General features: G+C 35.9%; 1 protein-coding gene across 2 annotated transcripts in view; it reads right to left on the reverse strand.

Moving 5' to 3' along the window:
- Positions 1-25,419, reverse strand: part of APLF (aprataxin and PNKP like factor) — a 90,645-nt gene that overhangs the window by 41,128 nt on the left and 24,098 nt on the right. For both annotated transcript variants that reach the window (XM_001491969.5, XM_070235363.1), the window contains 3 exons: positions 12,887-13,059; positions 3,811-3,958; positions 3,369-3,501 (listed from right to left, as the gene is read on the reverse strand). In XM_001491969.5, coding sequence (XP_001492019.1) covers positions 3,369-3,501; positions 3,811-3,958; positions 12,887-13,059 — 454 coding nt within the window. The remainder of the gene's footprint in view (positions 1-3,368; positions 3,502-3,810; positions 3,959-12,886; positions 13,060-25,419) is intronic.

Consider the following 25,419-nt stretch of genomic DNA (forward strand, 5'->3'; position numbering starts at 1 on the left):
ATAAAATAAGACAAGAAAAAACTTTTAAAGCTGTAGATAGAAGTGCCAAAGTTATCATAATTCTGTAGATATGACTGTATAGCTAGAAAATCCAAGAGGCTAATAAAAATCTATTAATTAGATCATTTAGCAGCATTGTTGGAAATAAGTAAATATATAGAATAACTAATGCTTTAAGTAAATTTTTAACTATCATCAAATTAAACAATGTCAGCTCAATATTTATTATCTGCATTGAGTTGTCACACAGAAAATATTCAGAGTACAAAATTAAATGCAAACCAAATGGTTTCAGGACTACTTCCTACTTCAATCTTTATCGTATGTGCTACTTTTCATGATTCCATGTGGGAGGGTCAGAAGATGGGGAAAGAAGAGTACTGCAGAGTACCATGACACCAGTGAAAATATCAAAGCTCTTTCTTCAGTGTAGCAAGAGTGTCACACCTAGGAGTTATGACTTGTCCTGGGGCTTAGAGGATTTCGAGAACAGAGCTAAATGGAAGCCAAGAGAGGAGAGGCTCTGAGAGCCTTTGCCCAAATCCAAAATATATTGACTTCCCAATCACTAAGGGACATGGAGAAAATTTTAGTCCAGGCCTGAGAAACTCATGATGACATCCAAGGACTAGAACCTGGAGACCCAGAAAATAAAATAAACTAGAACATCACTGGTTCAAAAACAGAAAAGATTTAGCCTGATCACAGCAACTATTCGCGTACGTGTCAGGATTAAACCAAGAGTGAAACTGAGAAAAGATCCAGGAGAGAATGCAAGTGCATATTTAAAAAGAAAAAACAAAAGGAAAAAAACACCAAAAATAGAACATACCGAGAGTAAATTCCGGAGGCAATACAGTGATATGGATCAGAGCACGGGCTTTAGAGTCACACAGCGCTAGGTCTCGATTACAGCTCGGGTAGTCATTATGTGATCTTGAATAAGCCATTTAACATAATTAAAATTATTTGTCCTGTACCTAATGACACAGAAGCTTCCAAAATATCAAGATGGTTTCGGATAATCTAAATAAATATCAAAGAACACAGTACAGTACTAAAGCTGCAAAAGACATAAGAAAGTGTCTTCCATCTAAATGAACCTAAAATGCATCCTGGAAATTGATTTTTTAAAATCTCTAACATTAGTCTATTGACCTGGATGATTCATTACTTAAACAAACAAACAAAATAATAATAATAAAAAAACCTACACAGCAGAAAAAGTCTAATTATTTCAACCTTTAATAGCTGGATTCAAGTGCTGAACTGTCCTGTCCTATAATCCTAAATCTTTAAAGGAATTAAGTAACCTAACCCTCCTCTTACAAGTACTCTCTAAAAGTCTAAGTTTACAAGAAGAAATACCTGCATCCAAAGACTTTTCTCTCATTTTGAAGCTTTAGATTTTAAGTACACTGTGTACTATGTAATATGCCTGTCCAAACCAATGTCAAATTACTCTCCTTTGCATTTTCAAGGTGAAGTGCCCAAAAGGATGCTTCATATTTTATATGGTACATTTATCAAGTGGGAATTAATAGCTATTTATAATTTGAAGCAAAATATATTTTGGACTATTATACGCAATGTCATAGTGGTAGCACAGAAGCAGTTACAGCACAAAACAAGACAGTCCTGAAAGCAAATGGCTTGTCTGCAGGGAGGCAGGTCACATTGGTCCAATTTTTGGTCAAGGAGCTATTCTTTCTATATCAGAGAAATAGTTCTACCGAGGGAAACTGCCTGCCTTCCTCCACTACCATCTCCCAATCCCCATTTCCTTCCTGCAAATGGAGGATTAGCACACTTAAGGAGAAAAGCTACTGATAAAATACACTACACATGTATTGATGGGCTGGAGGGGACTGAAAACCACTGTGCTGGAATAAAACTCTTACTGGGAAATCTTAGGTTTAGATGCGAAAATTCTCCAGATCAAATCACATCTACCTCAACATACAATATATAACCTAGTTTTCTCACACGATCATTCTGATCCTACTATAATCCAAATTAGCATTAAATAAGGACTATTCTACACATAACATATTTGACCAAAAACTTCAGAAGATATCTGTGACCACTATGCTAAATATTAGAAACAGTAAGAGTAGTAATATTCAACTAAAATATATATTCAATTGTGCTGTAAATCTATAAAAGACAGTATTCAGCGCAAAATGGCAGAGTAGCTTCATTGAACTAATCATCTTAAACAAAACAATTATAAATTTGACAAAATATTAAAAAACGACTATTTGAAGGCACTGGAGAGTGACCAAAACTGGAGACCTCTGACCTTGAAAAATCAACTCCAACCTGTGAGGTTTGTGAATTTGCAGTTTTTTTCGGAGGGCATCCCCCAGTTCACAGGCGGCAGAAAGCTGCAGCCTTACCAGCTTAACTGGCCCGAGTACAGAGTCTGAGGCTTGTGGAACAGGATAAAATCCTGGAAGGAAGAAAGCCACAGAGAGCCACGAACCAAAATCTACATAAAATCAACCCCAATCTTTGGCTGACTACTAAACTACATGTGCATGGGGGAAATCCCTGGAACCCAGAGACAAAGCAGCAGCTGGAAGCTGAGAGAACTAGGCAGAGACTGCAGCTGCTGCCCATGACAGGGGAAACAGAATTTAGGGCCTGCATTAACGGCCTATTAGAAGGAAACTGACTTTTAGGCCAAATTAATTGCCTATTAGAACAAAAATATTTATTCAGAGGAACATAATATCAAAAGTCTCTAGAATACATCATTTATAACATCCAATATCCAATAGAAAGTCACCAACCAAGAGAATAAACAGGAAAATGCGACCCACAGAAAAGAAAAGAAGCAGTCAAAAGAAACTAAACCTGACACGACTGAAAAGTTGCAAAGAAAATGCTGACTAAGTAAGACAATGCAGAAAACATTTTAGCAATCTTGTATCAAGGAGAACATCCAACAAATGACATAAATCACTGTGATGTCTACCACGTCAGGGAGCTGTGCTAGGACAGAGGTCACCTCTTCTTTGAATCTGTCAGCATATAACATTGTGTGCCTGACACTTTCTTATTTAATTAATTAGTTTAGAAAGCTCTTACTGCGCTGGCCTTTTATGTTAGACATGACACCAACAGGTTTGTTTGCAAATCTATATTAAGATGATAAGTCTGGCACATAAGATAAATAGCACTTTTTAAATCAAAGTAATTAGCAGGATGGTGTTTGATAAGTGGCTTGTTTTAAATTCAATTTCATGTACATATCTAAAAAAAATGTTAAGCTAAGTTATCCACTTTTACAACTACTACTCCATCTCCATTTGTTCAGGAAAACTTTCAAATTCTGCTTAAGGTTTTCTTGAAACAAAACCTACCTCCAGTGAGGACTGGTGCTGAAAGGTTTTGATCTCTTAGATCTTCTGTTAACATCCACGCGGGAAGGATTCTTTTCCTCTGGGCAGGGTTTGACTGCTGCTTACTGACGTCTCTACATTCACCTGGGAAAGACTAAAAAGGCACCTATATATTAATTACTAAAAATAACCATATGTCCTTAATGAAATCGTAAGATCATTTACTTTGCAGACAACTATCATTAAAAAATCTATCTGCAACTGTGGACTGAGTTAGTCATATTTCTCAAGGAATGAAATTCATTCTATTAGTTGAAGTAGTGGACTAGTGTGATATTCTCTAGAGCTTCACTTAAAAACATCAAGACTAGTAATATTGTCATGATATGTCTAATTTCAGTTGTCTTTTCTCTCCTCGAAATAAGGAAGATGCTTTAAATGGATGCGATCCTAAGTTTCTCACCACACTCTTCGCAGTAGCAGTCTGGGTCTTAGCTACTTCTGTGCTTCTTTCCAGCTGTGGGGCACCAGCTGTCTCATCAGGCAAATTAATTGAGGAAGATTTTGGTGTTTCATTCAATACATTATCTTCATCAAGCATTTGACTGTTTCTATAAAATAAAATAAAAATTCATTTATCATTTAAATTTAAAACACTTCCATTGCCTACCATGTCATGATAAATGAGATTCTCTCAAGTACATATAACTAATGAGTTATGCTCCTTTTCTCAGACTTAGCAGGACCAAAAAGCAGATTACAGTAGACTAGAATACATATACTAGACTATGTTCTTTATCTTCTGCCCACTGTATCACCATAAAATACATTAATCTTTCCAAACCATGTGGGCCTAGAAACCACAGCTATTTATGAGACGGGCGAAAGCCATCTCTCTCAAGTAAGAGCTATTTACTTATTTGGTATTTGTCCAGATAGTCCATAAAAGATCACCACTGAGCATCCAAAGAGAAACTGCAAACTGCAAGAACATCAGCTAAGCTACTTAAGCTTTCGAAGAAAAAAATAAATAAAATCGTGATGTCAAGTTCACACATAGCTGCTACTGGAGTTCTGGCCAGTACGTCTACTTGTGAAATCTCCCCAAATTTGTAGTTCCACTGGAAGCTAAATGTTCAGACACAGGAGCATCTGTGGTCAAAGTGGAACATACTAGCAGAACCAACTACCTCCCACTTGCTGCAGAGTGCAGTAAGGTCATCCAAAGTTGATGGTTCATTTTTCCTTATATGTGCAGAGAGATGATCCACCGAATTTATCTTTTGGAAAATTTGAAAATGCAGATGGAAATACTACTCAGAAATAAAAAGGAATCAACTAGTACTGATATATACAACAACATGAATGAATCTCAAAGGCATTTTGCTAAGTGAAAGAAGCCAGATACAAAAGGCTATATGTCATATGACTCCATTTATATGACATTTTGAAGAGGTAAAGCTACAGTGACAGAAATCAGATCAGTGGTTGCCAGGGGCTGGGGGTGGAGGGAGGGGACTGACTACAAAGAGGGATGAGGGCATTATTTAGAGAAAGGGAAATGCTCTAAATCTCACTGTGGTAGAACTTACACAACTACATACACTTGTCAAAGTGCGTTGAATTGTACATTTTAAAGGGTTGAATTCTACTGTATGTAAATTGTTCCTTAGTAAAAGTAAATTTTAAAATATCAAAGATATAAGACTTTAGAAGTGTGTCTAGCTGAGAGGACAGTAATTAATGGCCTGTTTTAATAGGAATAACCTCCTTCAGAGGTAGACTTGAATTCCAATGGCAGGAAAAAGCCAAAAGAGAACAACCTACTTAGACTAAATTATTGTGTAAGACCACAGTTCTTGTTTATTCAGTAAATATTTTTAAAATACCTACTGTGTGTCAGGTACTGTGCCAGGCACCGGAGACAAAAACTTGAAAATGTATGAATGTCCTATCTATGAAATCTCACTTTCACCCCAATATTCAATTCCATTTTACTCATAGGATACAGGCATACTTCCAAATTATGATTTTTCCTCAAATTTTCTTAATATTTAATTAGAAAAATATTAAGAAATATTCAAGAGTAATGCAATGGCTTTTCCTAATTTATAGTATTAGATTTTATAGTATTAGCAATTAAGTAACATCGTCTGTTCCATTTCTAGTTTATTTTCTATTGTGGCATAAATTCAAGACTAACACACACAGCCTATGGCCCACAGGGAATTTTTTGTTAATATTTACCAAGAATAAACATAACAACAAAAAAAATCCAATCCCAGAACAAAATTCTAATTAACATTTAGTTTTAAAGAAGCCAAAATACAAATTATTCTCACATCTTTATGTAAATATCAAACACTGTCACCGTGATGCAGATGTATTTTTTTAATCTGCAAATACTTCTAAGAGTAATTAACTACCACAGGAGTTATAATTCAGTGTTACCAGAATTTGTTAAATAAAAAAATAAAAACTTGGAAATTTACCTAAATACAGTATAATAAAGGTAACCGAGCTATCCTTTTTAAATAATAGCTTTATTGAGATATAATTCACATAACTATAGAATTCATCCTTTTCAAGTACACAATTGAGTGGGTCTTAATATATTTACAAAGTTGTGCAACCATCACCAATACCTAATTTTAGAACATATTCATCACCTCAAAAAGAAATCCTGTATGCACTGGCAGTCACTTCCCATTCCCTTTTCTTCCAGGCCCTGGCAACCACTAATCTCCCTTCTGTCTCTATGGATTTACATTTTCTGCACATTTCATGTAAATGAAACCAAACAAGCTTTTATGCAGACAGATGTTTTCAGTTCTTATATTCCAAGCAGTGGAACTGCTGACCCGCATGTAATTCTATGTTTGAGATTTTGAGGAACTGTCAGAGTATGTTCCAAAGAGGCTATACCATTTTACAACCCCACCAGAAATGTGTAAGTGTTCCAATTTATCCACATCGTTATCAATACTTGTTCTTATCTGCCTTTTTGATTATAATCATCCTACTGGATGAGAAGTGGTATCTTATTGTGGTTTTCATTTGCATTTCCCTAATGACTAATTATGTTGATTATCTTTCATGTGCTTATTGGCTATTTGGATATGTTTTTTAGAGAAATGTCTACTTAAATCCTTGCATTTTTTAATTGAGTTCTTTGTCTTTTTATTGCTGAATTGCAAGGATTCTTTATATATTCTGGATGTAAGTTCCTGATAAGACATACGATTTGCAGATATTTTCTCTCATTCTCTGTGTTGTCTTTTCACTTTCTTGATGGTGTTCTTAGAAGCAAAGAAGTTTTTAATTGTGATAAAGTCCCATTTATCTACTTTTTCTCTGTTTGCTTATGATTTTGATGTTTTATCTAAGAAACCATTTCCTTATCCAAGGTCACAGAGATTTACACCTGTGCTTTTTCCTAAGCATTTCATAGTTTTGGGGGGGGGGGTGTTTTTGCTTTTTGGGTTTTTTTGCTGAGGAATATTAGCCCTGAGCTAACATCTGTGCCAATCTTCCTCCACTTTATATGTGGGTCACCACCACAGCATGGCTGACAGGTGGTATAGGTCCACTCCTGGGATATGAACCTGTGAAGCTGGGCCACCAAAGCAGAGTGCGCTGAACTTAACCACTATGCCACAGGGCCAGCCCCATTAAGTCTATTTTTTCTATGGTGTGAGGTAGGAGTCTAACTACATTCTTTTGCACATGGATATCCAGTTGTCCCAGCACCATCTATCGAAAAGACTATTCTTTCTTCATTTAATTATCTTGGTACTCCTATCAAAAATCAATTGGCCATAACGCAAGGGCCCTCAGTTTCTGGACCCTCAATTCCATTCCACTGATCTACATGTCTTTCTTTATGTTAGTACTACACTGTCTTCATTACTGTAGCTTTAGAGCAGGTTTTAAAATTCGGAAGTATGAATCTCCAACTCCTTTGTTCTTTTTAAAGACTTTTTGGAATTAAGTTAATTCTTAAATCTTCAAAATATACTCCAAATAAATTTAAATATAAGCTATATATTTTGGATCTTTAACATAAAAAATGCTATAATATGAATGAGCTGGATCTAGAAAAAGTTTAAAAAATAACTACAAATGAATTATAAACATGCACATTGTCATAGTATAATGGCATTTTCATCAACATTTTATTGTTTTGTTCCAAATCAAAAAGTGATTAAAATTAGCTATTTATATGGAGTCTAATTATTAAGAACTTTAACAATTTGAAAAACAAATTTGGTATGACAAAAGATTTACTTTACTTTCCTCAACCGTGTCTTAAAGAAGACAATTTCCCTAGAGAGACAATGTTGTACTTCCTCATCAGCAACGAAATTCAGGTACAAAAACAAACTGTTATACAACATTTCATTCACGTATTCAAGAAACCAACACTTGCTAAGTACTCACTATTGGGAAGGCAATAAGGATGCAAAATTAATGTTGGTGCTTCTGATGAAATATGCCATAATTTAATTAACTAAAATGTAAAACCAAGTGTCGGTTTTTTTCAATTTGGTTTTCTTTTACTTTGACTTCTCAAAAAAGTACGTGTTTTTGGTACTTCTAGTAGAATAATTCCATAGAAACATATTTGGAAAAGAGTGAAAAATGAACCAACTAGCACCAATGTGTGTAGACCTGTACACTCCCATGGAGTCGGTTACGAATGAGATTTATTTTACAGAATCTAAATGCTATACGAAAAGCACGCTGACAGGAATAAAATGAAAACCTAAATAAATGACAAGCTTTTTTTACTGCTGCTTTGTTGCTCAAATCCCTTTCTTAAATTCACAACTAGTTGGAAGAAAAAATTTATAATGGCATCAAGATCCGGACAACTGCCACAAAACACACAAGTTTTCTTTTGTGTTCTTTTTTAAATTTTAAAATATTTCAACATGTAGCAATGTATAGAGAATATAACATATGTATTCTATCTACTTATCTATGAAAATAAATACTTGTGTATCCACCACCCAAATAGAAACATTTTGTCAAACTTGCTCCAGATGAATTACAAACACAACCAAAGTGCCCTCTGTGCCCAGCCTGTCTTGTTCCTCTCCCTCCCACTCCTTCTTCAAAGGAAAACACTAGCCTGATTTTGATGTCTATTATTCACACGCATATCTTTATACTTTCACAATAGGATGTGTGCATCTACTCTTTGTGTGTGTGCGTATATATATATGTGAATATTGTACATACACAAAAAAGATATATTATACATATATGTCACATAACTACATAATATATATGTTATTCATGAAGTAATCCATAATATACATATACATTACATATATGTATGTCCATATACAAATAGTGTGTGCTTTATATATCTGTTACTTTTCTATTTGTTTTTTTTCTCAACATTATAGTGTGGAGATTTATCCATGTTTTATCCTGTAGTTCTCTCTAGTACATTCACTTTTACTCCATTATAGAACTACACCAAACTTACTTAGCCATTCTCCAAGTGTGTTCACTTCTAGAATGATTGCTATCGTAAGTTTTCTTGTACAACAGGGGTAGTCAGTAAGAGCTCTGGAACTAGGTAGCTTGGTTTGAATCCTAGCTCTGCCATGTATTAGCTGTGTGACTTTGGGCAAGTCTCAAACCTTCTGTGTCTCAGTTTCTTAATCTGTAACATAGGGATATTAACAGTATCTATCCTTTATAAAGATTGCTATGAAGATTAAAAAGTTTATACATATAAATCTTGTACACAATGTTGTTATGTGTTAGTGCAAAATGGAGCTAGTTCTAAAATATATGAAAATCCCATTGGTATCAAGAAACGTCTGAAATATATTTCAATACTTCCACAGTCTAAGATATGGTCCACTTCCCCTTGCTAAAGGATGGTAGCCTCTCCTTGTCTGGAGACTAGGCAGCTGCGTCCTATGGGTAGACACCTCTCTGATGATACTTGCCTTCCTTAAGACCTGCCCCCACTTCCCCTCATGGCTTCTATTCCAACAACCAGCGTCAACACATCATTACCTGACTAGAAAAGTACCACCCCTGCTTCAACAGGAAAGCAAATATTCACTAAAGAGCTACAGAACCTGGCTAACATGTCCTGATAGAAACCAGAAGAGTATGCCCAAGAATGGAACTTGAAGATGCCAGACGAGCGGATGCAGAATATAAGGCTAGATAAAGAACACTCTCCTGCAACCTAGGATTTAAGGTGCTGGAAGGACACCTAAAGCCAATCCTAATAAACACCTGAGATGGCTTGTTCATGCTTGGAAAAAATATGGCTTTTAGTAAATATGGTAGAAATAGCAGAGAGCCTTGGTAGAGTATTGAAAAAGGGGTCAATAGACTCAAAGAAGTAGGCATGCTAAAATGGATTTATTACATAAGACTAGAGAATCCACCAGTTGACTATGTTCCCCAGAAGGGTCCAGAACAATAGGCAATAAGGTATGCAATAATGAGGCTGTGTTTGGGAGTTCAATGGCAGCTGCCTCTAGAAGTCAGTGTTGGTGGTAGGAGAGGCTGCCAAGGAACAGGGCTCCTTAGAATCAATGGAAATGACAGGATTCCAGAATTGTACAGACCAGGTGGCTACCTTTTAACCATCAGAGGCTAAGTGGATGTTATTTGCATAACAGACAGCAAAGTTGGAGTGGCACTGATCTGTAAGCTTCTGTAACAACGTTTGTCTATCTAGCTGGAGACTACATTTCCAGCCTTCATTGCAATTCAGTGTAGCCATATGTCTAATCTTTTTCAGCGGGATATAAATGGAAGTGATATGTACAAGACAGTTATCCTGGATTCTCTTCCTCATTTCCTTCCCACCAACTGGAAATACCAATGATGAAGCTAACTTGCAAGCTAAACATGAGGATGGCAGAGATATTCCATTAGCTGGAGCACTTGGATTACTTTACGAAGGAGAACACACCTACAACTCTGGACTATTATGACAGAGAGATAAATTCTGTCTTGTTCAAGCCCTGCATTTTGGGGTTGTTTTGTTAAGCAACTTAGCTTTTACTCTAATACAGGCATCAGCAAACTAAAATGCTTAAGTCCAAGTCCAACCTGCTACCTGTGTTCGTAAATAAAGCGTTACTGACACACGGCCATGTGCATCTGCTTACATACTCTCCACAGTTGCTTTTGCACTACGAGAGCAGATCTGAGTTATTATGACATAGATTCTATGGCCTACAAAGCCTAAAATAATTGCAATCTGGTCCTATACAGAGAAAGGCTGTCAACATATGTTCTAATACACAGCACCTTTTGAGAAAGTACTCAGTATTTTAGGTTTCATTTTTATTTTGTATGGTCAAATGTTAAATGTTTAGCCAATGAAACCAAAGACATCCCAAATAAATCTAAAATTGCCAAAATGCTTAAAAGAGTGAGCTATATGCTTTGAATTACAAATGGAATGATGCAAATGTGATAAATATCTTCAATTAAAAATAGCTATTATACTTAGACTGATCTTTAGGAAAATGGTTTCAGGCTGCTGATCTTTCAACTATTGTTACTTCATGAGCAATAAGGATCAAAGTAAAAAAAAAAAAACCGGAAAATGATTACTGCAAATCAGAAATTCAATGTATTATCACAGGAATATCTGAAAACTCCAAATTATAAACTGAAAAAGAGCTGAAAATAAAGTTAACACCCTAAAGGAAACTTTGCACTAGTAAGTCAAAAACAGAACATTTAATTTTTTAATATAAAATACAATTAATTCGGTTACCCTAAACTAGCATTCAATTACTGAATAAGATATATAAAATATTTATTACCTTTTTCAACACATTTAGCTTGAGAGCAACAATGCACCATAATACTACTCATAATAAAGAGCCTGAAAAAGTACAGTGCTGTTGAAGTGGGTTGTTTTTTCACTTTTATCAATACTAAAAAAATTCAAAATTCACTAATCCCACAATTTGATTTATTTAAGATACAATATTAGTCTTTCACACTAAAGGGATAAGCTAATTTGAATGGATACAAATAAAATTAAAGTTGACATATAATACTTTAAATAAGTTATCAGGCAATGACAATACTTTGTTTTATAGAAATGTACAACATTTCCCTGATTTTTGACAAAAAGCATATAATTCTGCTATGGAAATTTATTATAACAAAAAAATTGGTTCTTTATATTTCTTTTTTTTTTTTTTTTTGAGGAAGATTAGCCCTGAGCTAACTACTGCCAATCCCTCTCTTTTCACTGAGGAAGACTGGCCCTGAGCTAACATCCATGCCCATCTTCCTCTATTTTATACATGGGATGCCTACCACAGCATGGCATGCCAAGTGGTGCCATGTCCACACCCAGAATCTGAACCAGGGATCCCCGGGCCGCCAGAAGCAGAATGTGTGCATTTAACTGCTGCGCCACCGGGCCGGCCCCTCATTATTCTTTTAAGGTATGTAAGATCAGTAGTGATATCTCCCCTTCCATTTCTGCTACTGATAATTTGTGTTTTTTCTTTTTTTCTTGATAAGCCTTAGTAAGTTTATCAATTTTATTAATCTTTTCAAAGAACCAACTTTTGGCTTTGTTGATTTTCTTTGTTGTCTATTTTCTATTTCACTGATTTCTAGTCTTAGTCTTCTTATTTCCTTTTTCTGTCTGCTTTGGGATTAATTTGCTCCTGTCTATCTTCCTAAAGTAGAAGCATAGATCATTGGTTTTATAGCTTTCTTCTTTTCTAAATATAGGCATTTAATATAAATTTCCCTCTAAGGACTGCTTTAGCTTCAGCTCACAAATTTTTATCTTGTGTTTTCAGTATTATTCTGTTCAAAATGGTGTTTAATTTCCCTTATGATTTCTCTTTGAGCTATAGGTTATTTGGAAACGTGTTGTTTAATTTCAAAATATTTAGAGATTTTTGTACATATTTGTTATCGATTTTTAATTTAATACTATTGCAATCAGAGAACATACTCTGTATAATTTTGTCCATCTAGTTATATACATCCAGCTTATGTATTCTATAATTTAAAAAACTGAAACAAAGGCATATAATCTGCTAATGACTGCTTCAACAAAACTAGTGGAATAATTTTAACTTTACACCAGATGTTTATTGTAATACCTCGCTTCCTCAGTTTCCCTATGGTATATTTTCTGTTATTTTTATAAGAATGAGGAGTTATACAAGTTTAGTCTAAGCCAGAGCTTAAGACTTTAATAAAATTTTAAAAGCTAAGAAAAAAGATTAAGAAAACGTAGTTGGTTTCAAATTAATCATCCTGGTTACTGTTGGATGGAAAATACATTCTGAACACAACGGTAAAAGACACCACATATGGGAGCAATCACTATTAAGACATAAGTTTCCAAAGTCAAATGTTTTCCAGAAACACACATACACACATCATGCAACTCCTATTTCACCCATGCAGTTTCATCGTACAATGGTTTCTACTGAAGCATTTGTGAATGGCTGAGAGATTAGGTTACAAATACCATTACTTAATCTCATTTCAGCAGGCAATCTTACCTTAAAGTACACTTCATTTCCATTTCAGAGTGTGTAGAGAAAACACGGAAAATATATTTGTCGACTAACAACGAAAAACTATCTCCAGGATTCAACTGGTGCCACAGATTTATCTCTAATGGTAAGAACTGGCTCTTCTCAGTAGACAGACAAAAACATGGATTTGTGTGTATCTAGCAAGTAAAAAATACAATGAGGTTATAACCCAAAATTACGACAAAAATATAACTAAGAAGAACTGATCCAAAATTTTAGTATTAAAACAATTTAAATATAAACTTAGACTTAAAAGTCTAACAAATCTGGCATGTATAAGTACCATAATTATTATCTATACATAAAAAAGGAAAAAAAGATACAATATGCCTCCCATTTCTCTAGGAATCAAAGAAAAAAGCAAAGTTATCAATTAACTGGTTAAAAGATACTTTCTTATTATGCTTAAGAGAGACAACCGGACATTGGAAAGAGAAACAGGAAAAATAACTCTAAGAAGAGAACTGAGTCCTCCAATTTTGATATCCAAAATTCACTAATCTCCTGGAAATGGCTAGCTTCTTTTCCACTTATTTTCCCCTAAAAATTTCTTACTGTGATTAAAAACTGAGAACCTCTGGGGAGGGAAATTTTCATCAAATCTCTCAAGCAAAGCTTTTTGTTTGTTGTTTGCTGTCACAGAGGGATCTTCTTATTTCGTGTGGATGAAACTCCCGTTATGAAGGTCTTCATCCATATTCAAATTGCAAGTAGTAAATATATCTCAACGTAGAAACTATTACAGTATCCACCACTTTGAATTACGTTTGCCACTGTTTTCCCCCATGTTAGCAAAGATAATGAGAGTTGCCTCCATACTAAGACTTATTGAAAGGCACCTTAAAAAGTCTAACTAGAACCCAGCTGAAATTGGCCATTTCTAAAAGTCAAATAGCCTTTTTATTATCACTATCATCGTGTTTTTAAAACAAATAAGCTTTAGAGTACAACAAAGTAATCTACGTAATGCAGATCTTTGGTTTTTGTTTTGTTTTGGGTTGGTTTTGGTTTTGGTGAGGAAGATTGGCCCTGGGCTAACATCTGTTGCCAATCTTCCTCTCTTTTTTTTGCTTGGGGAAGACTGTCACCTGCAGAGCTAACATCCACACCAATTGTTCTCTATTTTGTATGTGGGATGCTGCCACAGCATGGCTTGATGAGCGGAGTATGCAGGTCTGTGCCAGGGATCCAAACCTCTGAACCAGCGAATCCTGGGCCACCAAAGCAGAGCGCATGAACTTAACCACAACACCACCGAGCCAGCCCCTGGTTTTTTAACAGAATCTTATATAGAGCAACTCCCTATATACCTATATAGATATATATATATATACCTATATACCACCATCCATCTATCTACTTCATCAGTTTAAATGAGACCTTTCTGGAGACATCAACAACCTCTCCAGTACAGCAAGTTAATTACCACTCTGGGATTGGACATACACTGAAAATGCCCAGTTTTTCTATTTATACTTCATTAAAGTATCTTGAGATACAACTATATTTTCATACATCAAAACCTTTTCTGATCCCAACCATTTAAAATAACTGTTGGTGTTAAGATATGTTTTACTCACCTTGAGTTTTAACAGACTAGAATTCAGTATAAATTCAGTAGGTAAAAACTTCTGTTCTTACTGTAAAAAATATTCATTATGGAAAAATTAAGGAAGTTTACAAAAGGCCTATTTTTAATGTGGGTGTTTTGAAATTCTAGCAATGTGTCAGCTCTTTCCATTTTTTCTTTTTACCCCTCAACAATTTCTTTTCATTGGGAAACCTGATTAAAATTTTTATTAAATAATTACTTTCATTTTTTAAAATCTTAAGCTTTTATAGATATAAACTAAGTAAAATATAAACAAGTCTAGAATGTTTTATAGAACATGAAGCAAATCATGTTATTAATTTTGGTAGGCTACTTTAGACTATAATTCATTTTTCTTCTTTTTTAAAAAAAAAGCCTACTTGTGCAGAAAATGTATAGGGTATTTCAGGGCAATATATTCTGATTTACTTTCTATTATATATTAAAACACATCAAAATAGCCACAAACATCTGTTGAACATCTACAACATTCTCCCACTCCATCCAAATGTCAAGTCCCACATCATTTACCTCTGAAGTGTTCCCTGAATCCATTTCTCTTTACCATTTGCAGTCACTGCCCTAGTTGAGGCGCTTACCCACTGCTTGCACTTCCTGCTTGTGCTAACATCATATCAAGTCTCCCTGTTTTCATTCACCTCACTGCTTCCCAAGTCATTCTTTCACATTTCCCTGTGTACAGTCTCTGATGGTCCCCCAATATACACAAAGCACTGCAGTGAAGGCTCTTCATAAACCGACAGTGGTTTCCAACGCCATCTCCCACCTCCATACTCCAAAACCTTCACCCTATACACACAATCTTTGATCCAACCATGAATGTCTACTCAAAATGCTCTTTCATTTACTAGAACCTGAGATGCCTTATCCCACCCCACCCTTCTGCTTGACCTGTTTGAATCAGTCCCTACACAGCTCTAATAGTCTATGATTAAAATGACTACAGAAGTCTTTAATGGCAGGAAGAATCATAGATGTTTCAATTGTCAGTCTTTAGTGAATAATCTCAGGAATGGTTCCAAAGAGTTTACTACAAGAAGTGAGGCTTAAAATCTAATGTGTTTACTAAAAATGCTACCCACTGAGTCACTTAAATAAACTCATCCCTAAAATCATTTGAATTCCATTCTCTATGTGATATGAGGGTTGCATGATTTTTAAACATTTGAATATAATCTATACAACTAGGTAAACTAAATTTTTAAACATTACCCACTTTCATCTTCTAAGAAGCTTGTGGTAAAAGAAAAACAAAAGCAGCTGAGCACGAGCTTACTCGCTTTCATAATCCCAAGAAAAACACATAAGTAACTTTACCTGTCACTTCACATGACTTCATTTGATCAAATACCATACATGATAATTTTAAACTAACCACAGAACTATGGGATTTGGGGAAAGGATCCTAGAAACTATTTAGCTCAACCGGGAAAGAAAATAACTACATTTTAGAAGCTGAAGTTTCCCAACAGTACTTTTCGCCAAGGATGGGTGGGAGAGACTGATACAGAACAGGGAGCATTAAAACAAAAGCTGCCAGGAAAATAAGCATCGTTAATTAAGTGCCCAAATTTACAACAACAACAAAAAGACAACTTTGAAAGCTAGAATGAATAAAATCTACCTGGTCTGGCAATTTAGTTTCATGAGGATCTGGCCATAAGTCCTTCCTAGGTGTATCTGCAATTGAAAATATTGTATTTCCTTTAAATCTGTGTTAGGGCCAGGCCTGTGGCGCAGCAGTTAAGTTCGCACGTTCCGCTTCTCGGCAGCCTGGGTTCGCTGGTTCGGATCCCAGGTGCAGACATGGCACTGCTTGGCAAAAAGCCATGCTGTGGTAGGCGTCCCATGTATAAAGTGGAGGAAGATGGGCATGGATGTTAGCTCAGGGCCAGGCTTCCTCAGCAAAAAGAGGAGGACTGGCAGTAGTCAGCTCAGGGCTAATCTTCCTCAAAAAAGTATATATAAATAAAAAATAAATAAATCTGTGTTAAAAGAAAGCAGTAAAATAAAATTTGAAGATAAAAAGTAGAAGTAGAAATTAAAAACAGAGACTCAACAAATTTGGGTAGGCAATTATTGTATTGGTCAGAGTCATTTTACAAACTATATACAAGACTGCATAAGAACAGGAATGCAGTGCAACACCATGTTTATGCAACACCATACTCCTAAAAAGAGTTGTGAATATCTGATTTTTTAAAACAAGCTATAATTTGAATTAATGTTTAGAAAGCTTTCATTATGCTATCAGCCACCCCTAATTTATCTCTCAAAGTGGCTCTCTGGCTCATGGCTAGAGTTTTTGAGTGCAATAAGGCAGGACAAACTACCAGGTTCTGAGCTGACGCACAGTACCAGCCTTGGAAATCGTTTCCTGCTACCCCTCAGCCTTTTAAGTAAAGCGTCCCCTTCCTTGAATAAGCCATGATCACCACAGTCAGGAACACTGGGTAGCGGGAAGGACAAAAGTAAAGACAGGAATACACATGGCTTCTGCCTGAACCTTGAATATTCTTTAAATGAGGTTTGCTTCTTATAGGCTAAGATAAGACCATGTTCTTATTCATAACTATTTTAAAGACTCAGATGAATCTTAAACAACATTAAATAACAACACAGTCCTAAATTTACAAAGGCTAAGATGTTCAAATACGAAGGCACAAAATTCTAAAAGTTTCCACTTTTCTAAGGTAAAATTCTTAAAAAAGGAAACTAATTACATTTCTTTAAAAAGGCATTACAAACCCAAAGTCAAAGAAACATTCAGTTTGAGTAATTTTTTCCTCAGCTGAAAGCACTTATTTAAATTTTAGATGGTGAAATATTATGCATCTAGCAAAATCAGCCACAAAGTGGACCGATGTGTGTGATCCATGATCATCTTTTTCTTTGTCTAAAACTGCTCATACCAGGGATCCCAGGACTAAGAGCAGAAATGACATTCCAAGATATCTAATGTTTGATCCTTTAACTTAAAACCTAAATAAATGTTACTGATTGAAGAAGTTTTTAAAAAGTGATGTCAAACTATATACATTCCAACTAAAAAGCCACACATACATGAAGTCCAAAAGGTAGTTTTCTAAAAGCTATAAAGTAGACAAAAATCTAGAAATATTAATAAACAGAAAGGGAGAAGAAACACACACACCCAAAAATTTGGAATTAAAACAATGACATAAGTACACATAAAATAAAACTTTTGAAAAGTAGTAGAATACTTTATGCCAATATATTTGTCAATATGTCCAAAATTTACAATTATCTTAAAGAATATACACTAAACTGACTGAAAAAAAAAAGCATGTATATTTAGGTGTGAGTGTGTGGCTTGTTTAGAAAGGAGATTGAATGAGACACAATATTTTTTAAAATATCAATAATTAAAAATCTTTCTAATCTCTCCCCAAACCAGAACCAAATGGATTTAAAGATTTTTCTGAATATTCAAACTCTTCCCAAGACCAGAAAAAGATGGCAGACTCTCCAATTCCTTCAGTAAGGCTAATTTACCTTTTATTCTAAAAGCAGACAAGGGCAGTCAAAATACTGGCAAACCCAAACCCACGGTGAATCAAAGATATGAGCTACCTATATGAGAGGCCTATCTTTGATGTGTGCCTTTTAACATATCCATGGGATTATAAATGGGAACTTAAATAGACTACACTATAATTTTAGAAGTGGTACAAAGACTGCATTATCCCTGAGGAAATGGAACTAAAATACAAATCAACTTTCCATAGCTTTCTTTTGGAGTTAGCACTAAATATCAAAGAAAGATTGATGTGTACCCCCAAAAAAAGTTCCTCTCATTTTCAATGTCTTTTTTTCTTAATTTGGAAAGCATTCTTTTTACGTATTTATTCTACAAAATGAGTTGTGGAAAAGCTTTGCAGCATTTTATAACTATTTTCCAAGTACACTCCTAATTTCATGGGAAGAAAAACAATCACAAGTCAGGAATTTTATTGTGCAACAGACAAAACACAACCTTCCAAAGAAGTGTATTTTAAGGATTAATACCAAATGGGAAAAAAAAAAAACCTTTTGCAATTTATACGTAGTTATGCAACTACTCCTTCAATCCACCAAGAACCAAAAAGAATAAGATTTTATTAAAATGAAATAAAAGCACTGACAGCTATGAACTCACCCTGAGGCTCTAACTAACCACTGGTGATACCGTCATTTACAGAGACCATCATTATTTTGCCTTTAAAATGTATTTTCTCCCTGCTGATACCAGACTGTAGATTAAATTTAAATGACACACAGAAAAGCTAACATACTCTCCTCATGAGCTAACATTATCTCCTCACGCACTATTTCTAAGAACTGGTGAGAGCTACAGCCTTTTTTAAAGGGAAATATTAGAGGAAAAAAAGACAAATTCATCCAATTTAAAAGGACAAATTTGTAATTGCCCTAACTACATTCACCTATCATTGTCAAAGCTACATTTTTATTTGATTGGATTTCTAATTTTAAGGAAAGCATGAAAATATTTATTCACTTCAACATAATTTGGAGTATACAGCATACAGAATGGATCACCAAACAAAACATTTGCGACTGCTGGGAAGATGGTGTTGTAGAAAGACTCTGAATTCACCTCCTCCTACAGACACAACAAATTTACAACTACCCTTGGAACAATTACCCCTGAGAGAGAATTGGAAGTTGGTTAAAAAGAACCCCCACAAAAAGGGATGGTACTGACTGAGGTGGAACAGGCAGAAATTCCTTTCTGGAGAGGAAGAAGCCACATCCTAGCCATGGTACTTCATGACCAGGAGCAATCCTAAGGTACAAAGCATTCCCTGGGGTAGCAGGGGATCTGAGCAGAACTTTGCCACAATAAGCAGATTTTGGACTCAGCACAACTGAGACAAGCGTCATTAACACCTGGCTTTGCTGACTATTAATAACAATGGGGAATACTACCAGAAAAACTATCAAACATAAGGGAAGGAAAAAGCCTGCTCTTAAAGGGCCCACACACAAATTCACTCATTTCAGAAAGCAACCTAAAATCATCAGAAAGGTGCACAGTCCTTTGGTGAAAAGAGGCTCACATGATAGGTTCTGGGTGCATCTCAGTGAAAGGCAAAACCTCCCCAGGCTAGGACCATCTCCACTAGGACTGAAACATTGGTGCAGCGACTATTGTGACCTAGTACAGGCCTGCTGAGACAGACGTTGGCAGATGCCACTGGAGTTCTTCCCCTGGCCCGTTAGCACAGGAGTCTGCCCCACCCACTAGAGTACCAATTTAATCCAGCTCAGCCAGGGCAGGCAGCCCACCCTACGGACTGGCCCCACCCAACAGCAAGCCCTCGGAAAACTTGTGGGCCTGCAAAGGCAGGATGTGTTAGACCTCTGCAACCAAGGGAAGTGGGTCTGCCTCTGTGAGGCAGGATGTATGTGAGGGGTGGGTCTGCATTGGCAGAGTGTGTGGGGCAGGGCAAGTGGGTCCACTTCAGCGGGTCAGGAAGTGTGCTTGGGGCAGGACTGCATTGATGGGGTGTGTGGGGGCTGCAGGTAGTGGGGCTTGTCAGCTACAGCAGACTTGTGCTTCTCAAACAGCCACATAGGGGATTGGCTCCACCTTTCAATGCCTGAAATGATTGTATGCTGCCATGCCTGGGTCTGGCCCCAATAAGGTGCACTACTGAGAAATCTGACAACAGCCTTGCAGGCCAGAGGCCTACAGCAATTGTAAGCCCCTGAGCCTAGCAACCAGCCAAGTTAGGGACCTACTCACTTAACATAAAAACTGCAGCAAGAATGTGCTATTAGACTCTGCATACAACTGTGGTGGGGCTCCTCACACCCAATAAAGTGACTGAAGGGACCACAGCAGCCACACGCAGTTGAGCATTATAACTCAGCCAGCCTGGGGAACAGCCTAGCCTTCCCATGCACCAGCAGCAAGAGCAACCCTGCCAGAACAGAAGGACACACATAGCCCACACAGGGGACACCCCTGGAATATTTGGAACTGGTGACGAGATAGATATGCTCTGCTGGGCTCCATAAGGCATCTCTTACATAAGGCCAATTCTGCAAGCTCAGCAGATGTAGCTGATCTACTGAGTACATAGATATAAGCAAAGAGAAAGAGGCAAAATGAGGAGACAAAGGAATATGTTCCAAATAAGGGAACAAGACAAATACTCAGAAAAAAACCAAAACAAAACACAGATAAACCACCCACCTGATAAAGAGCACAAACTAATAGTCATAAGGATGCTCACTGATCTTGGGAGGAGAATGGATGAATTTAGTGAGAACTTCAACAAAGAATTGGAAAATATGAAAAAGAACCAATCAGAAATGAGGAATACAATAATGGAAATGACAAAATTCACTAGAGGGAATCAATTGCAGAATAGATGATACAGAAGAACAGATCAGCAAGCTGGACAAAAGACTAGAGGAAATCACCCAAGCTAAACAGATAAAAGAAAAAAGAATTTTAAAAAATGAGGGCAGTCTAAGGGACCTCTGGGATGACATCAAGTGCACTAACATCCATATTATATGTGTCCCAGAAGGAGAAGAGAGAGAAAAATGGGCAGAGAATCTGTTTGAAGAAATAATAGCTGAAACTTTCCTAACTTAAGGAAGGAAACAGACATCCCAGCACAGGAAGCACAGAGAGCACCAAAGAAGATGAACCCAAGTGGTCAACACCACGAAATATTATAATTAAAATGTCAAGAATTAAAGAGAGAATTCTAAAAGCTGCAAAAGAAAGGCAACAAGTTACACATAAAGGAAACTCCATAAAGCTGTCAGCTGACTTCTCAGCAGAAACCTTACAGGCTAGAAGGGAGTGACACAATATACGTAAAGTGCTGAAAGGAGAAAATCTACAGCCAAGAATACTCTACTTAGCAAGGTTATTATTCAGACTGTAAGGAGAGATAAAGAGTTTTCCAGACAAGCAAAAACTAAAGGAGTTTATCATCAATAAACTGGCCTCACAAGAAATGCTAAGGGGACTTATTTAAGTGGAAAAGAAAAGACTACAAATAGGAATAAGAAAATTACCAAAAATAAAGAAAATAAAATCACTGGTAAAGGCAAATATACAATAAAGGTAGCAGATCAACCACTTATGAAGCTAAAATGAAGGTCAAAAGACAAAAGTCACTAAAATTATCTATTCCCATGAAAAGAGGGTAATGGACACACATGCACAAAAAAGCAGTTAAATACGCTATCAAAAACATAAAATGAGGGAGTAAAGAGTAGACCTTTCAGCAAGAGGTCAAACTTAAGACATTGACTTACTAATAGATTGCTATGTATGTAGGTTATTATATATGAACCTCATGGTAATCACAAACCAAAGCCTATAATAAATACACAAAAAATTAAGAGAAAGGAACACAAACATAATACTAAAGACAGCCATCAAACCACAAGGAAGAGAGGAAGAGAAGAAGAAAGGAATGGAGAACTATTAAAACACCCAGAGGAAAAGTAACAAAATGGCAATAAGTACATACTTATCAAGAGCTACTTTAAATATCAATGGACTAAATGCTCCAACCATAAGACATAGGGCAGCTGATTGGATAAAAAAACAAGACCCACAAATATGTAGCATACAAGAGACATACATCAGACCTAAAGACACTCACAAACTGAAAGTGAAGGGATGGAAAAAGATATTCCATGCAAATAGCAATGAAAAGAAAGCTTGGTAGCAATACTTACGTCAGACAAAATAGATTTTAAAACAAAAACAGTAAAAAGAGACAAAGATGGGCACGACATAATGATAAAGGGAACAATCCAACAAGAGGATATAATACTTGGAAACATCTATGGACCCTACACAGGAGCATCTAAATATATAAAGCAACTAACAGACAAAAAAAGGAGAAATAGTAACACAATAATAGTAGGGGACTTTAACACTCCACTTACACCAAAGGATAGATCATCCAAACAGCAGAACAATAAGGAAACATTGGCCTTAAATGACACATTAGATCAGATGTACTTAGTAGAGATATAGAGAACATTCCATCCAAAAACCACATAATACACATTCCTTTTGAATGCACATAGAACGTTCTCCAGGATAGATCACATATTAGGCCACAAAACAAGTCTCAATAAATTTAAGAAAACTGAAATAATACCATGCATCTTTTCTGACCACAACAGTAGGAAACTAGAAATCAGCTACAGGAAGAAATTGGAAAAGCCACAAATATGTGGAGATTAAACAAAACGCTACTGAGCAATGACTGGGTCATTGAAGAAATCAAAGGATAAATCAAAAAATACCTGGAAACAAAAGAAAATGAAAATACGACATGCCAAAATTTATGGGCTACAGCAAAAGTGGTTCTAAGAGGGAAGTTTACAGTAATACAGACCTACCTCAAAAAATAGGAAAAATCTCAAATAACCAATCTAAGAGTGCACCTAAAGGAATTGGAGAAAGAAGAACAAACAGAGCCCAAAATGAGTAGAAGGAAGGAAGTAATAAAAATGAGAGCAGAAATAAATGAAATAGAGACTAAAAAACAATAGAAAAAAAATAACGAAGAACTGGTTCTTTGAAAAGATAAACAAAATTGACAAACCTTTAGCTAGACTCACCAAGAAATAAAGAGAGAAGCCTCAAATAAATAAAAACAGAAGTGAAAAGAGGAGAAATCACAACGGACACCTCAGAAATACAAAAGATAATGAGAGAATACTATGAAAAGTTATATGCCAACAAACTGGATAATCTAGAAGAAACGGATAAATTCTTAGAATCATACAACCTTCCAAAACTAAATCAAGAAGAAACAGAATTTGAATGGACCAATCACCAGTAAGGGGATTGAAACAGTAATTTAAAACCCCCAAAAAATAAAAGTTCAGGACCAGTCGGCCTCCCTGGTGAATTCTATCAAACATTCAAAGAAGACTTAATACCTATCCTTGAACTCTTCCAGAAAATTGAAGAGGAGGAGAAGCTTCCTAACTCATTCTACAAGGCCAACATTACCTTGATACCAAAACCAGACAAGAACAACACAAAAAAAGAAAATTACAGGCCAGTATCACTGATGAACATCAATGTAAAAATCCTCAACAAGACACTAGCAAATCAAATACAACAATACATTAAAAAGATCATCACCATGATCAAGTAGGATTTATTTCACGGATTCAGGGATGGTTCACCATCTGTAAATCAATCAACATGATACACCACATTAACAAAATGAAGAATAAAAATCACCTGATCATCTCAATAGATGCAAAGAAAGCATCTGATGAGATACAGCAGCAATTTAAGACAAAAACTCTGAATAAAATGGGTATAGAAGGAAAGTACCTCATCATAATAAAGGCCACATATGACAAACCCACAGCTAATATCACACTCAACAGAGAAAAACTGAAAGCTTTCCTTCTAAGAGCAGGAACTAGACAAAGATGCCCACTTTTGCCACACCTATTTAACACAGTATTGGAAGGCCTAGCCAGAGCAATCAGGTAAGAAAAAGAAATAAAAGACATCCAAAATGGAAAGGAAGAAGTGAAACTGTCACTATTTGCAGATGACATGATCTTAATATAGAAAACCCTAAAGAATCCACCAAAAAACTTTTAGAAATAATAAATGAATACAGTCAAGTTGCAGGATACAAAATCAACATACAAAACTCAGTTGTGTTTCTATACACTAACAACAAAGTAGCAGAAAGAGTAATTAAGAATACAATTCCATTTACAATTGCAACAAAAAGAATAAATTATCTAGGAATAAATTTAACCAAAGAGGTGAAAGATCTGTACAGTAAAAACTATAAAACATTGTTGAGGGGCCGGCCCAGTGGCGCAGCAGTTAAGTGCACACGTTCTGCTTCTCAGCAGCCCAGGGTTCGCCGGTTCAGATCCCGGACGCAGACACGGCACCGCTTGGCAAAAGCCATGCTGTGGTAGGCATCCCACATACAAAGTAGAGGAAGATGGGCATGGATGTTAGTGCAGAGCCAGTCTTCCTCAGCGAAAAGAGAAGGATTGGCAGTAGTTAGCTCAGGGCTAATCTTCCTCAAAATAAATAAATAAATAAATAAATTTTAAAAAATCATTGTTGAAAGAAATCAAAGATGACACAAAGAAATGGAAAGATAGAATGCGCTCATGGATTGGAAGAATTAACACAGTTAAAATGTCCATACTTCCTAAAGCAATCTACAGATTCAATACAATCCACATCAAAGTTCCAACAACATTTTTCACAGAAATAGAACAAAGAATCCTAAAATTTATATGGAACAACAAAAGACCCTGAACAGCCAAAGGAATCCTGAGAAAAAAGAACAAAGCTGGAGGTTTCACACTCCCTGATTTCAAAAGATACTACAAAGTTATAGTAATCAAAACAGCATAGTAGTGGCAGAAAAACAGACATATAGATCAATGGCACAGAACTGAGAGCCCAGAAATAAACCCACACATCCATGGACAGCTAAGTTTCGACAAGAGAGCCAAGAACATACAATGGAAAAAGCAAAGTCTCTTCAATAAATGGTATTGGGAAAACTAGACAGCCACATACAAAAGAATGAAAGTAGATCATTATCTTACACCATACACAAAAAATAACTCAAAATGGATTAAAGACTTGAATGTAAGACCTGAAACCATAAAACTCCTAGAAAAAAAACATAGGCAGTATGCTCTTCAACATCAGTCTTAGCAGCATATTTTCAAAAACCATGTCTGACCAGGTAAGGGAAACAATAGAAAAAATAAACAAGTGGGACTATGTCAAACTAAAAAGCTTCTACACAGCAAAGGACCATCAACAAAATGAACAGACAATCTAACAACTGAGAGAAGATATCTGCAA

This window comes from Equus caballus, chromosome 15, assembly GCF_041296265.1.
Source record: "Equus caballus isolate H_3958 breed thoroughbred chromosome 15, TB-T2T, whole genome shotgun sequence".
NCBI classification, from domain to species: domain Eukaryota; kingdom Metazoa; phylum Chordata; class Mammalia; order Perissodactyla; family Equidae; genus Equus; species Equus caballus.